The sequence below is a fragment of the Prenolepis imparis genome, unplaced genomic scaffold (assembly GCF_030444845.1).
Source record: "Prenolepis imparis isolate NDT839.2.m4 unplaced genomic scaffold, iyPreImpa1.0 SCAF_2, whole genome shotgun sequence".
Classification (NCBI taxonomy): domain Eukaryota; kingdom Metazoa; phylum Arthropoda; class Insecta; order Hymenoptera; family Formicidae; genus Prenolepis; species Prenolepis imparis.
Window position 1 is genome coordinate 8,996,159 of NW_028141160.1, and position 15,146 is coordinate 9,011,304.

General features: G+C 40.1%; 2 protein-coding genes across 3 annotated transcripts in view; one reads left to right on the forward strand and one right to left on the reverse strand.

The window, feature by feature from the left end:
- Nucleotides 1-15,146, forward strand: part of LOC145948980 (magnesium-dependent phosphatase 1) — a 162,350-nt gene that overhangs the window by 85,669 nt on the left and 61,535 nt on the right. The window contains exon 15 of one of the 2 annotated variants that reach the window (XM_083058620.1): nt 9,564-9,760. The exons of the other annotated variant lie outside the window; for it this stretch is intronic. The gene's annotated coding sequence lies outside the window, so the exon portion shown is untranslated. The remainder of the gene's footprint in view (nt 1-9,563; nt 9,761-15,146) is intronic. 2 annotated transcript variants of the gene reach the window in all.
- The window catches only part of LOC145948977 (discoidin domain-containing receptor 2), a 152,226-nt gene that overhangs the window by 77,070 nt on the left and 60,010 nt on the right, over nt 1-15,146 (reverse strand). Inside the window, exons 2-3 of the mRNA XM_083058614.1 lie at nt 4,130-4,311; nt 244-349 (exon numbers count right to left, since the gene is read on the reverse strand). Coding sequence (XP_082914740.1) covers nt 244-349; nt 4,130-4,232 — 209 coding nt within the window. The 5' untranslated portion in view covers nt 4,233-4,311. The remainder of the gene's footprint in view (nt 1-243; nt 350-4,129; nt 4,312-15,146) is intronic.

The following is a 15,146-nucleotide window of genomic DNA, read 5'->3' on the forward strand; positions in this document are numbered from 1 at the left end:
CTTTATCCTCTTTATGAATATTGCATTTCGAGTCTGATTTATGCGTTACGCGTGCAAAAGATCGCGGCCGGGATCTATTTTTTTTTATTTTTTGCGTATATCTATAACGCGAAGGTCCTACGATATCGGACGCGGTGCAGCGGCCAGATCGCGAGTGCATCGAGCGCAACAGAAGGCGCCGGTAGATACGAGTGATCGATGGCGGCCCCCGGCAGGCTATCCGAATGAAAAACTGTCGCTTACCGTGCCAGGTGGGGACCGACGTTTCCGGTGTCGAAGCTGGAACTGGCGTTGATATCCGCGTCCGGGATCGCCCCGGCCTCCATGCCGAGCGGCGCGATGCATTGGGCTGCAACAAACAAACGTGGCGTCGTCGAGGTTAGCCGGTTTTGAATTTATACGAGCCTCTTCTGCAGGCGTGCATCGCCGCGGCCGGATCATAAACGGCTAAATAACCAGCTAACCGAGATGGATCCGCGCGATAGCCGGTTTTACGCTCGCGTGGTACAGTTGCTTGTGTCGGGTGCGGGTGGAAGTTACGGTTTGAAGAGGAGGATAGGGGGGGAGAAAGGGGGGCTAGTGGGCTGCCTCGACGTTTCCATATCTCCTGGACCGATCTAATTGTTTCACAGATGAACACAGCTGCCTTGCGAGGACCGCGCGCGACTGTGCCGGCAAACGGGATGTCTTCCTGCGAGATAGCCCCGCGAAATATTTATTATCGTCGTTGTGTACGATGTCGATCGCGCGTTTTGCCTCCGCGGACGACGATGAAAAATGATGTCGATAACGCGGTAATCGCGGTGAAGGGATGCGCGAATCGTACGACAACGTACGCGATTTTTTTTTACGCCGGTCATTATAAATTGACGACGGTTTTTAAACGGGGTCGTCGTCCGCGCGTTCGACTTTACAAGCTCTTCGTGACCGCTCATTAATGAAGGTCGTAAAGCGCTTTATCTTCCGAAGATTTAATAGTCCGAAAAGAATACCACCCCCCCCCCCCCCCGTGTATCTACTTCGACGAGCATCAGACGCCAATGACAGGGTTAAGGGCCATCGAAGAAACGATACCGTCTACTTTGCATACATTATTTATTCCGGTCTCTCCAACGCGCGCATTTTCAAGAGGCGTTCCTTTCCCGCTTGTGCAATAAAGTTCGAACAAAGTATGACGTATGTTCGCATTCATATCGTCCGCGTCACGGCGGTATCATTAGGGACGATAGAAAGTACATTTTGCGTTTTTTTTTAAATTTTTTAAATATTTTTTTAAGGGCGCCATTAATCGCCCACGCGTTATCGGCTCTTTGTCTCGGAAACACAGAGCGTATCCGGTCGTTTACTCTAGCGGACCGGATGCTCCGCGTATTGCGTCAAAGCTGGCAAATTCACAGACGATACGTACATGTACGGTATACCTATACACACGTCGAGTCCTTGTAATTCGACAAAGGAACGCATATCGAAGCGTAACTAATTCGGGCACGACGGCTCCCCGATCGGTCGTGAACACTCGGAGTTTGAGTCCCACGTGCATGATATAGTATCGCGGCATCGATTACGGTTTACACGCGAAGTAACGATGCCATTATGCGACACGGAGACTGTTAAAATTTCAAGTAGCCCGGGCAATAGGTATATGTGTACCCCCGGCCGACAACGATAATGCCTAATGCCCGGATATCGAGTGCAGATGTAGCGCGAGCCTGCTGTTATAGGGGAGGGTTATATAGGGGTAGGAGAGGATGCAGCTTTGTGCCCGGGGAGCGCGCATAACGGAAGGAATCCGCGCTAAGTCAACGGAACAGAACACGGGCATGTAGATGGCCATTTATACCGACGAAAGTTTGCAGTGTTCTTCCGACGTTATACCACTTTCCTCTCTGCTACCTCTCTCGTAATTCCGCGCCCGGCGCCGCCGACCGGAGTGAAATGTGTATTTTGGTCTTACGTTTTAATCCAACGTACTTTATCGCCGAACGGAATCTCTGCGCGAAAGCGGCGGAAGAGGAAGGGAGATCGTGCGGGTCGTCGACGCGGCTTAAGATTATAAAGCTCGCAATTTGCGCGACACGCACAATTTACGCACACGATCGTTTCCGTCCCAGGAACTTTGTCATCTCTCCGCAACCTCCCGCGGAGAGATAATCGGAAACGATAACGCAAGGCGATTCGAAGGGATATCTATCGCGGGAAAGAGCACAATGTGCCGCTAATGCGACTTCGATCTCTCGAGCAACGCGATCGTAATCGACGAACGGGAAGTACATAACTAGCCTACAAATGTGCACGTCGCGGAACCAATCGATCGACCGGATTAATCTCTGCTGTTGTTATTAACGGAGAGTTTCTCTCTCCTCGTTACATCGCGATTCTCCGGCGCTCTAATATATGTACGTCCGACTTTCTCGGGGGACTTGCACCGATTAGAATCGACGTGGCAACAAAGTCGAGTCGACAAAGGGAGGAAACGCGCTCGCGCCGACTGGTCGTTATTATTAATGAAGGGCTCCTCTCGATATATCGCGATACCCGTCGCTAATATATGTCTTCGGATTCCGCGGAGCGCTATAGAGCGGAAAAATCGTGCCCTCCCCGCTTCCTCGAGAACGCAAAGAGCGAGTTCGAGATCATCGCGACGGGACTCTCGCTATTATTATTAATGAAGGTCGGCCCCCGATACATCGCGATTTCGTCGCTAATATATGTCTCCGAATTTAGCGGGAGAGAGGCCAGCTCTCGAAGGGAGAAGCGATTCGAATCGATGGTAGGAAAGTCATGACAACAAAGGGGGAAGAGATTCGATCGAGATTCGTGGCGGGCTATTATTATTAATGAAGGTCCAACCGATATATATATGTACGTATATATCGCGCACCCCCGCCTGGAATTCTCACGACCCTTGATAAAGTTGGACCGTTTTGCGACGGAATCCGTTTCCTTTGTCGGCGCGTCCGGTCCAATGGGCTACCGTAAGATATCCCGATCGTAAATCGATCGTGAATAAGGGTTCCTATAAACGCGACACTCTCCGCCGCGAGACGCCGATCTCTCCCTTCGTTTAATCCTCGAGATGTCTGATGGCAGGACACTTCGTGTGATTCTATATCGACGTCCAGGAAAAGACAGCAGGATTCGAGAAAAACATTATCGATTATTTCCCAGCTATTGGCGCTGAGATAAATTACAAGGGAAGGGAGGAAATCGCTGAGGGTGTTTGGAAGGGCGCAATTATTAAGCGTTCCGTTATGGTGGCTACGATGCGATTTTTCTTATCTCTATGTCCGGAAATCTATTTCTATTAAGTTGTTTCTCGCGAACACAGGGCTTCGCGAAACAAGGCGATTATTTATTATTAATACGATAAGTAGGATACTCCACACCGTCTCGGAAAGTAGATTTTCTTTATAATCTTGTTGATTTATAAAAGCTGTTCTTTTTCATTCAAGTATATATATTCAAGCCGATTATGATATTAATTAAAAATTCTAGTAACATGAGTGTATCAAATATTACGGCTTTCTCTAATTAATTCTTTGAAAATAAAAGATTATGATATTAGATGATATTAAATACGATAATGATATTATTAAGCATTAATTCTTTATTCGTCAAACATTTTTCCGTATTGAAGGATGTGTTATTTCAAATTTATCAAGTACATTTCTTGTCGAGAAATGATTACTTAAATATGTATTTGACATAAATTTTTCAAATTTAAATTATTAAAATTTAAATTATTTGATATAATTTTTTAATTATATCAAGTACATATTTAAGTAACCATTTCTTGTCGAGATGAAAATGTTCAGACTCCGTCTACTCGAAGACCCACGAGACATCGCTCAATATAGGCACGCGCGATTCGAATGATAAGACGCAGCGTCTTCAGATAGACAAGATACCTAATGACCACGGTCAAAGCCGATCCCGGATCGAAAGTTCGTCGACTGCGGCGGTGTAAGTTCTGTAAGCGGAGGGAGGAAAGTGGTCGCGCAAGCCCCGCGTCGTTAATAACTTATAAACGAAACAACCTGTGTGCGCGGGCCAAAGAGCTATAGCCACAAAGTTTCACGACGCGAAGCGACGAGTGCTATATGCGGATTAGAGCTTAGAAGCTACTTACAGAGGTCCACGCCATGGTAAGCGGGGGTGAACGCGAGCAAAACGATGAAAAGGTGGACGGCAGGTGGCGCCCTTCTGGCGAGGAAATCTAAGCTTTTCATCATAGCTCCCGTTTCCTGCGAGGGCTTCACCCTCGCCCTTTCCTCACCGAGATTCCCGCCGTGCCATTTCTGCCTCGTCAACCTGAAACAAAAAAGGAAGAGCGCAATCGCGTTATTTCATGCCTGACAATTGTCGAGTTGGGAAGCTCCCACAAAGCGGGTCGTTTTGTTGACTGGAAAATGAGTTCGCCTTGGTGGAGAGATGACGCGCGTATAGTTATCGCTGGAGTGAATACCATCTTGAATGTTGAGGACATTCTCTGACTAGCGTTGTATATATTTGAAAATTATATTTCGCTCAAAAGTGACACAAAAGTCACGATGCAAAAATATTTCTTATAAAATTATAAAAATTTTACTGCAAAATTATTCTTTATCTAATTTTTTTGTATGAAATCTTTCAAATATGTATATTATTATTATTATAAGTATCGAATCTTAGGAATTGAAGACGGAGTTGGATTTTCTCATGTCATGCACCTTCCAGAAGGAAATGGCACAAGAATGCGATGCGTGTTAGCTACATGTTTCGAAGAGGCAGACGATTTTTCTAGCCGTGAGATCACGAGAATATTTTGCGATCAGAAATCGAGCTTGAAAGGCATCTGAGGAACTGTCGTGCGATAATGACTCTTTATTGGCTCACGAGCCTCTCGAGCTAATAATGCGTTTCTCCCACTTTGTGATCCTGCGGTACACGTCAGAAGTGTATACGACGAGCGTAACTCGCGGCTCTCTCGATCTCTCGGTGAAGAAGGTGTCTCGAGTTTGATGGAGTATCCGTTAGTAATTGCGCCGACGGTGAATAAGTAATGGCGAGAATGGTAGTAAGAAGTCGTTCGGTCGTAGGCCTCGCGTGCTCCGCATTAAAGATACATGCCGCAGCTTATAGTCGCGACGGTGCAAAATCTGTTCTACGGCGCGCGCCCCGTCGTTTCTCTCTCGTGTCGTAGGAAGAAGAACCGGTAAGAGAGCATCGAGCAAAATCCTTCACAGCTGCTCGATCGTAGGACGCTTATTGTAGGTCTTATTTGACTTCGAAACGAGTGGCATGATGTATTATCGCCTGCTGACTTTCGAACCAACATATGAATGACGATAATATCAGTAGGTTTATTTTCTATAATCGAGTGATTGAATATTCATGAAGTAAACGAATCGCGTTCTCGGATATTTTTCGTGCATGAAAATTAACCATTCTGTTACAAACATGATAATTAAATTATGCTAGAGAAATATTTTTTAATTTTAAGCAAATTTTTTGCATTGTTTTACATGTATAAAAATATTTATCTAGTATTAATATGTAGGACAATTGAGATTAAAATATGGTAGAAAAATTATTTGACCTATTTGGTGAAAAGAATTTATTTAAAAAGAATTGGTAACACAGAATAATTAAATAGAGCATACATACAGCAAGTTTCTCGAGGAACGCGTGATAATTATCGCGACGTTTAATTAAATATAACGATATACACAATATAGTTTGTTGATTAGTAAAACGAAATGCTACGTCTCTCGCGTAAACATTTAATCTTCCTAAGCACCGGGTATTAAATTAAAAATTATCGGAAAAACAGTATTGTTTATACGTCGAGCCGCCATAAAAGCTTTATCTCCTCATTGTATTCATGAAGGACTTAACGCCCGCGAACGCCCGTCGAAATCAATTCTCCAGGACGCGCGGTAAGCACTCTGGCGGCCACGAAATTATTCATCGATTGTTTTCTTTTCATCTCGCAGACTACAGAGGGGACAGATTATCGCGCGATCGTTTCAGCAGGCAGGTGCCACTTTTCTCGTCGTCGCCGTCCTTTTGGATGGCCGGCCGGCCAGCGCGTCGTCTCTATACTATATGAGGGAAACGAGAGGATTTCGCAATTATTATGCCGTCGACGCGCGGCGAAGGAGATTCCGTTTACGATCGGTATCGTTTACGATACACACGTACATATCTCTATGCGTGTATCTATCCTATATTTATCTACACTCACACGCCAACAGCTTGCGCGCGAAATGGCATGCGCCCGCACGCGTGCGCATGTATAGAAGCTCGTTTAAGCCGCGATGTAAGCCACGGAGGCTTCCCGTGATATCCTAGTTCAACGTCGAATCTCTTCGTTTGCATAGGAATGAGTTTATGCAGATTAATACACGCGAGACGTCCGTGTAGGGGGTGTAGGGAGACGCCACGTGGGATGTAGCGCGGCACCTATACCACGAAAGCTGCGAGCTGTACGTGTACATATTTTATTGGCGGTATCGCGGATTTCCGGTCGCGCGCGCAGACGCCGCCACACGCGGTGGTGCTTCTGTATCTATCGATTTGATTTCACTTATATGACTCATTTCATTTTATATCTAAGTGATACCGATACGAGACACGCCGTAATAGAGATATCTCGTGTTACTAAGCGAGTATTAATTTTATTTCCGATACGCGGTGATTACAAGTTTCTGAATGTTTAGCAGTTTTGCATAATTAATTTGATATTATTTATAAGCTGGTTTTGCCAGCTGGTTTTCATCGAAGAGTAATATCCGCCTGGCATAATTGAATAAGCGTTAAGACGCTATGAATACTTGATATGTTATTTAATTACAATCTACGAAACAATATCGCTTGCGTAACGTGTAACGGAGAAAAGTTGGCGTGTAATAGCATTATATTATTCGATAACACATGTTTCACGAGATACATTTGCCCTTTTCCTGTGCGCGAGCTCCGAAAGAAATCACTCCCGACAAATCGTCGAGTTGACCTTAATTACGCGGAAGCCAAGGAGAAACGATGTCGGCGACGTGGAGGCGAAGTCCTCCGTACAAAACGAAGCCAATGAATTCAGTAATCCGCTCTGACGGTCGAGTCGTTGTCCAGGACGAGACTTGGGATAGCGGAGAACGAGGTACACACATACGAGGAGAGCAGCTGGGTATCTCGCTGGAAAAGCGATCCTTATCGGTCGTAAAAACACATATGCATCGGCTCTCGTGGAGAAATACGAGCTAACCGCGAACGTAACCACGCCCGACGAATGGAACGTTAATGTCAGTTAATTATCTGTAAAGCGTTCGGGAAAGGGAGATTCGTTTTCGAGCGCGATCGTTTGTGAGGCGTGGGCGAGGTAGACACGCTCGTGAAATCACGGAACCGGCGTGCATCTCTCTCCCTTCGGCTTCGTCGAGGAAAAAAAAAAGAGCCGCCTGTTTACGGATTCCGGGAGACTGTTTGTACCTCGTGGGAGACTTGTCATCGAGTCAGATGAATCGAAAGATTATAACGAGGCGATCCTGTTAGGCGACTCTTTGCGAGCCCGACTGAAAACATCGAATCTTTTTTTTTTTTTTTATCTAGTATACGTTAACAGTATACGGCATTAATGATGACGAATAGTTTTAGTCAATAGGTTCGATATATATTAATTTATTTTATAATTCGCAAAAATCTGCTGGCTTATACTTTGTCGTAATTTTGAAATGATATATCATCTGTGTGGGGTTTTAATATTTTATATGCGTTTATAAAACTATAATAATTGATTTATATACAAGATTTCGCGTGAACGTTACGGTATGATTTTTTATTCTTCGTGTATCAAATATGAGAACTGCAAATCTGGGAAGGTAGAATATTATGCCAAGAGTAAAACGCAACATAAGGATACAAGAGAATTTATGAATTGATCTCAGCCATAATCCTCATATTGTGTTCGAAAACACGTCTCGATGATTCAGATCCATTCTGATTAGGATTTCGCGTATTCTTAGTTTTACGAGCAGGTCAGAAACAATGGAATCTATGTGTAAATACAATTGTTTCGTTTTGTATTTTTCTCACGGATATATTGTGCATTATATAATATAACTTTATTTAGCTATTTATATGTATGGAGAGATACATTTTTTCATATAAATTTGCCTGTAATAATATTTACAGTCAAATTATATAGAAAAATATATTGTTAATCTTGCTTATGACGTTGAATGGCAAAAATTTGTGCCATATATTATATAATAAAAGTTACTAGAACATCACAAGCGCGCGCCATTCTTCGATTTTATGTTAAAGAGAATGATATTTAAAAAAAGAAATAATATACAGTTTGTTTTTAAACTTGATTAATATTTTTTCACAGAAATCAGCTGATTAAAGCGTCAATTTCCTAATTAAATTTTAAAATAATAATATGGTAAAAAATTAAAATAGTAATATGTTGTAAAAATATGTTATAATACCTTATTCTTGATTAATATTTTTTGACAGAAAAATCAACTGATAACTGTCAAAAATATTATAACATATTATTTAAAACATATTATTTTAATTTTTATAACATTATTTTAAAAATTAATTAGTAAATTAACGCTTTAATCATATATGTCATGTAGAGCTTCAATTAATTTTTTTTCAGTAGTAATATAAGACATTAATCAGACGTTGTGATTGCTCGGTAGATACACTGACAAATTATCCAAATTAATTATTATACAACAAATTAATTATATAATAAATTAATTATTTTTTACAATAATCAAGCTTCAAATACACAGGACATCTCGAAAACATTTCTATGAATACGAGAGAGAAAATATTATTGCGGGGAAAGAGACATTCTCTCTCTCAATGTTTCTTAATCAGCTGATTTTTCTGTAAAAAAATATTAATAAAATTTGCTAATTAAATATTCTAGCTTACCTATTTATATTTATATTGTGTATGTTATAATTTGCTAATTAAATTTTAAAATAATAATATGGTAAAAGTTATAAAATAGTAATATGTTGTGAATAATATGTTTTTTATAATATCTTATTCTCGATTAATATTTTTTCTTTTTAAAGCTATATCTTTTCGAACGAATCTCCTTCGAGTTTTAATTAATTATTAATATTATAGTCATGTATATATAATAGTATCGCGCGCGCGCTATTGGAATGAAGTTGCCGATGTTCGTAGCGAATAGCGGCCATTACCGAAACACCGCGAGCATCAGGCAGTTCGAGCTGCGTCCCGCTGTAATTAATTAGTAAGCATAATCGTTAGAAACCATTTCTAATCTTTGTATTGTAATATTTATCAATCGCATGTCATAATTTCAACGTTAATATGTAGTCGTAATTGTTCAAAACGCATATTTCGCGAAAAATTCGATGCAAAATCTCTTGCCAACATAACCCAACTTAATCTGTTTTCACGCGGGCGAATGTGTTGCGATCCGTGGATATATCTATCGTTAATTCTAGCTTACATATTTATATCATGTATGGTGTATGTTATAATGCGAAATAATAAGATTATTCTAATATACGTATGTATTTTATTTGTTACAGGTAGCAGTGCGATTCACGCGTCGTGTCGGGAGTGCCGTGTAAAGTATCGCGCGTCGGGAGTGCCGTGTAAGTAAAGTATCGAACAATCGTAATTATTCGTATTTTTGTGAGTGCTCTACGAAGGAGTAATGACGGTCGACCAAGAGAGGAGGAGGAGGCCCGGCGGAGGCATCGGGCGACAGCTATCGCACGTATCGGTGAGTGAGAAATTATTTATTTTATAATATTTTTATAGCGATAATGGGGGTGTATAACATGCCTTTTCTTTTAGAAAGATTATTATTTTTTGAAGACAATATACTATATTTTTTATTTAATTGATAGCAAACAAAATGCGCACTTGGGAGGGAATGGGGGCTATAAATTCGTCGTGTAAGATATTTAGTTTTATTACATTTCTTCCGCTTTGCTGAATGCATGCAGTTACTCAGTAAGGAACTAAACTGTAAGAATTCTTTTCTGTATGTTCATCGCTCCCCATCGACATACGTCGCGGATAAGATAACCCGGAATTATATAGAGGGCTTTATTCGAGAATCGTCTATCGCACGACGTTTAGATTTATGGCGCTGTATGTAGTGGTTGGTCGACTTTCCATTTATCAGAACAACGGTACCTGTAGCATTTCGGACGCGATAGCTGTACGAAACAGCCGCAAACTTCGATCCCGCGAACAAATAGACGGAGTCTCGCGAAAGAAACGGACGGATGGAAAAATCACAATGGGAGGTAGCATCGGATGCCCCGGCAATCCCTTCCTATTGTCCGTCGACTCGTGAAAAATGCACGCTGATTTTCCGTAACAATGCTGACGAAAGGAGGATTTTACTGATCGCGCAACCCGTGGAGCTAAGGAGACGGTGAAGCATTTTAGCTGCATTTGAGATGATATCCCAACTGTTAGATATTACAATGCCTTACGCGTGTAATTATTACGAGAATATGTTCGCACTACAAGATAATAACTGCAACGTTTCTGTAAATGGGACTTCTCTATGATATATATTCTAATTTTTCTCATCATTTTTATTAAACGTTTTAGCTTTATTTTACGTTTTCATGATTTTTTTTTGTTTTTTACGCTTTGTAAATGCCTGACAAAAATTATGAAGTATTCTTAAGAAAATATCCCGATAATTTGAACAGATACATTTTTCGAAAAGACGTGGTGAAAAGTACAATGGTCAAGCGCCTATTCGCTTGTGTTTAAGAGTGGATATTCATGGCTTTGATTTGTGTGACATCGTTGTTCTAACGGGGACCACTCAATGTCCCTCGAGTACTCTTAGGAAAGAGCTAGAAGATGTTCGTCGAAGAAAAGACTCTTCATGGTTTTCACCGGGCTATTCCGTCGTTCCCTTTTTACTTTTACTGATGCGGCCCTCGAGAGATTTTTGTTTATAAAAATACCATAGTAAAGTCGTCCAATAAATATCTTGGCTGTTTGTGCAGCACGTTCTTTGTAAATCGCGTTTCGCGATCACAGACAAGTACATATTTCGATTTTTTATGGTGGAGATGCTAACTTAACAGAGATAAGTTTTGAAGCTTCAAAAAATATATTCACGAGCCGATTATTGAGTTACAATATTTATTTAGTAATCGCATTTAAAATTCGCACCATTTGTTAATTAATTCTTACATTCTCAAATATGCTAGTACACATATGTTTCCTTCCTAATTGAATTGAATGAATTTTAATTTTTTGTACATCATGTTTGCAAAACAGCGTTTTAAATTAATCCTTTTGTATCCATTGGAATCAATGTTTATTCATTCAATACAATTACTATACGATTTGTCACGTGTACGCTAAAAATAACTTACGATATTTAAAGAGTTTATTTTTTATACATCGTAAGTTATTTTTAGCGTACACGTGACAAATCGTATAGTAATAAATGAACACTTGATTCAATGGGTACAGAAGAATGATTTAAAGTGCTGTTATACAGACACAATACACAAAAAATTAAAATTCAATTCATTTCAATTAGGAAGGAAACATAGATCTGTGTGCTAGCAGATTTGAAAATGTAAGAATTAATTAACAAATAGTACGAATTTTAAATGCGATTACTAAATAAATATTGTAACTTAATAATCGGCTCGTGAATACTTTTTAAAGCTTCAAAACTTACCTCTGTTAAAAAATTAGTACCCTCACCATAAAAAATCGAAATAACATATGTCAAAAGTTGATTATGAAATTCTATGCGGTATTTTCTTTTTGGAATATTTTGATATAATACACATAAAATCTAACTTATGTAAAAGAAAGCTCCTATATCTAGATTCAGATTTTTTTAATATGATGATATTTTCCATAGTAATTATATTACATTTTATTATGTTATAATTGTGCCATAATTTTGTAATGAGTTTTCGCACATATCGCGTTTGGCAAATACAATATTTTTCCGGAGATAACCAATTGCATGACAAGAAACTTGTTGAATAATTTTTAAATAATGATTTAAGTAATGATTCGTTGCGTAGTCCGAATTGTTTGAAAAAATCGAGGCTCATCAAGCATAGATCCGTCCCCGTCACACGCCACTCAGGATCGTGTCCGATCGCGTAGTAGAGAACAATGGTACGGGATGATCTAGCATCTTTATAGTTCGAGTTGGATCATAATCAGCACTTAAGCCGAGTACTTTCTTGACGGAATGAAGGAGGCTGGTGCGTTCCTCATTGTGCTCGTAAACGATTTTATTTGACCCTCGGATTACCTGGTTGAAAAGGAAAGGTGCGCAAACACTCGAGAGGACTGTTTAGACGTGCTGCCATTAAAGTCCATTATTGTAGGCAGGAGGAAAGGATTGGTCGTTGGAGAAGCGTCTTGGAAGTTGCCGGATAATATAACCAGACTTGTGTAAAGTATGCGGTTAGGGTCAATATTTTTTCGGGCCGAATAGCGCGTGTTTGTCTCCGTCCAGATATGACGTGTCTGCTCCGAGAATATTACGCATTTTTGTTAGGCGACGCGCTTATTTAAGTATCGTCGCATCAAAGAAGAATATTATACGTAAATTCCACCTTGGCGTGTCTGTCACAGATTTGTCAGTAGTTTAATCGACCTCGTAATTAAATCGACCCAAGTGTGCGATGCACGATTTCTTCTGCTACCGGGCGGCCGATTGCTGTCACTGATGATATTTGAACGATCGATCGTCGGTATGAAGAAGAATGCATTTGCATAACTATACGACCCGGCTGCGCCGCGCAATGACATCGGCATTTGTTCATCTTGGCCCTCTAATCTCGCGCGCTTAAAACGAGTCGTTAGTCTTCCCTATATACACGTCGTTCAAGAAACGTGCGCTGAGTCACTCGGCTGACATAGTGAAAAGGCGGACACAAAAGTGAGGTACAATCGTAGTTGGGACATTTCCAAATGTAATTACGCCCGCTGAATTACGCGCTTCGGCCCGCATTCCTGGTATGATCTTTACCATCGTTCGTCGCGCGTTTAATTAAGCTGCCCTGATAATTTCTCTCAAATATTTAGAACGCCAGTGTATGTATGTACATTAATACATGAACGCAGAAACGCTCCAATTATTACGTCCTGTTACAAAGTTCAATCGTGAAACGCAATATCGTAGTTGCGTTATATGTATATATACTATGTTAACAGACGCCAACTACGTGCTCGCTTTCATGCACGATTAGTAAACAAATTGACGTTTATTCAAATTAATATAATTCGCTTCCACTCCATAACGCGCGTTAGAGCTACGACACGTATGTGTGTGTACGCGCTTACAATATCGTTTTCATGTTCTAGGCTTCCACGTCCCTAATCCTAACAATATCAAGGGAGAGTATATGTATATAATTGAATTATATTATTATATATATGTTTAGTTTGGATAATCTCAAATTATGAAAAGAAAATTATTATCGAAAACGCATTTTTATAGCTACGCGACTACTTTGGTTTGAGAATATAAAAGTAGAAAATCGAACATTTTTTTTTTTTCGTAATATAATGTAAGTTACGTTAATGGATTTCGCGCGCGATCGCCTTTCGACCACTTTTCCCTATCGCTACCGTAATATACGATGCAAAAAATATGTTACTATAGTTAATAGCCAACATTTTTCAATGTCACGCGTTAAGAGACGCCTAAAAGCCGATAATTCTGTTACCGTCAATCAGTCTGTACATTTCTCAACGTACGAGTTACGTACACAATCGCGCTTAATTAATCACTTTTCTATGGATCGTAGATATATTAACCGGCTGGGTACTTTATAGAGCGAAGCTCGATTCACACGTCTCTCCTTTGTATCTACAGATATATACGGGGGCGCTTATTGGTCGCTTGTATGATTTATCATTGCGAGATGAACGTGCGAGATAATGACGAGCGAGTGGAAAACGATCGTCTAAATGAGCACCGAAGGATTACGCATACGAGATTGTTCTTGTCTGTTTTTGCGTGAAAAAATATGATTGTTAGATCGAGATGTGATAACATTTCATCGATGCACGGAAACAATAGAAACTATTATTCCACAAAAAAAATAAAGTTTTTGTTTTCGTTATTATAAAGTATAATAACGAAAATAAAAACAAAAACTCCAATTGTTCTATTAAAATTTAAAAAAAATGCCGTCAAAAATATTCGTTGGTGGTTTTGAGACGTCCTGTGTAGAGGAAAATAGGAAGAATATATTCGCGTACGTGCGCACACACCTATCGATTTCGTTATTATTTACAAAAACGAACGTAATGCAAATAAATGGATTTTCGATGAACGGGGTGAGCCGAAAAGTGCATACACCGCGAATCGATGCGCCGCGGGGGACACAAAGGCGGGTGGAAAACCGAATCGATGCACATATATGGATGCGCCGCTTATGCATCTATGCACATACAGAGTGTCCCAGAACTGTCGCTACATTTTCATTTAGTTGTTCTCGAAGAGTTTAGCGTGTTGAATTGTGTTTAATAAAAATGTGAAATTTTTCGATGGCGAAATATTTAAAAGAGATCGAAACGCAAAATTATCAAATAACAAAAGCTTTAAAATGCGCTAATTAAATGTGTTAATTTATTAATACCGTTATTGTCACTAATTACTAAATCTTTAGAAATTGTAAAGTGAGTTTTTGTATTCTGGAATATGATATTAAATTAAAATTTACTCGCGCGATTGTCTGGAGAATAAGATTTCGTTGCTTATTCGTTGGCATCAAAAGCTAATATCTGTTTTGGCTTATAATATAATACGTATATTAATTATCTTGATAATGCAAAAACTATTATTCTTTTATTTTATTTTCTAATATTTATTATCGAAAACAGCAGAGTTATAATTCCGAGACACCCTGTACGAGTCTATTCCTATATGCAGGTATCGCTACCTTCTGCAATAAAATACAGTGAACGCACGTAAAACGCCGATGCGTCCGAGCCCAGCAAAGAACAACAAGCAACGACTCAGGCCGGGGCGATTTACATGCATAAACTGCAACCCTCGAATCCTATTTCGTCTATCCTGTGCTGTGCCTCTCCTATCGATCGTATCGTAATAATTTCCGGATTGCTTTTACTTTTGGCAAGGTTCG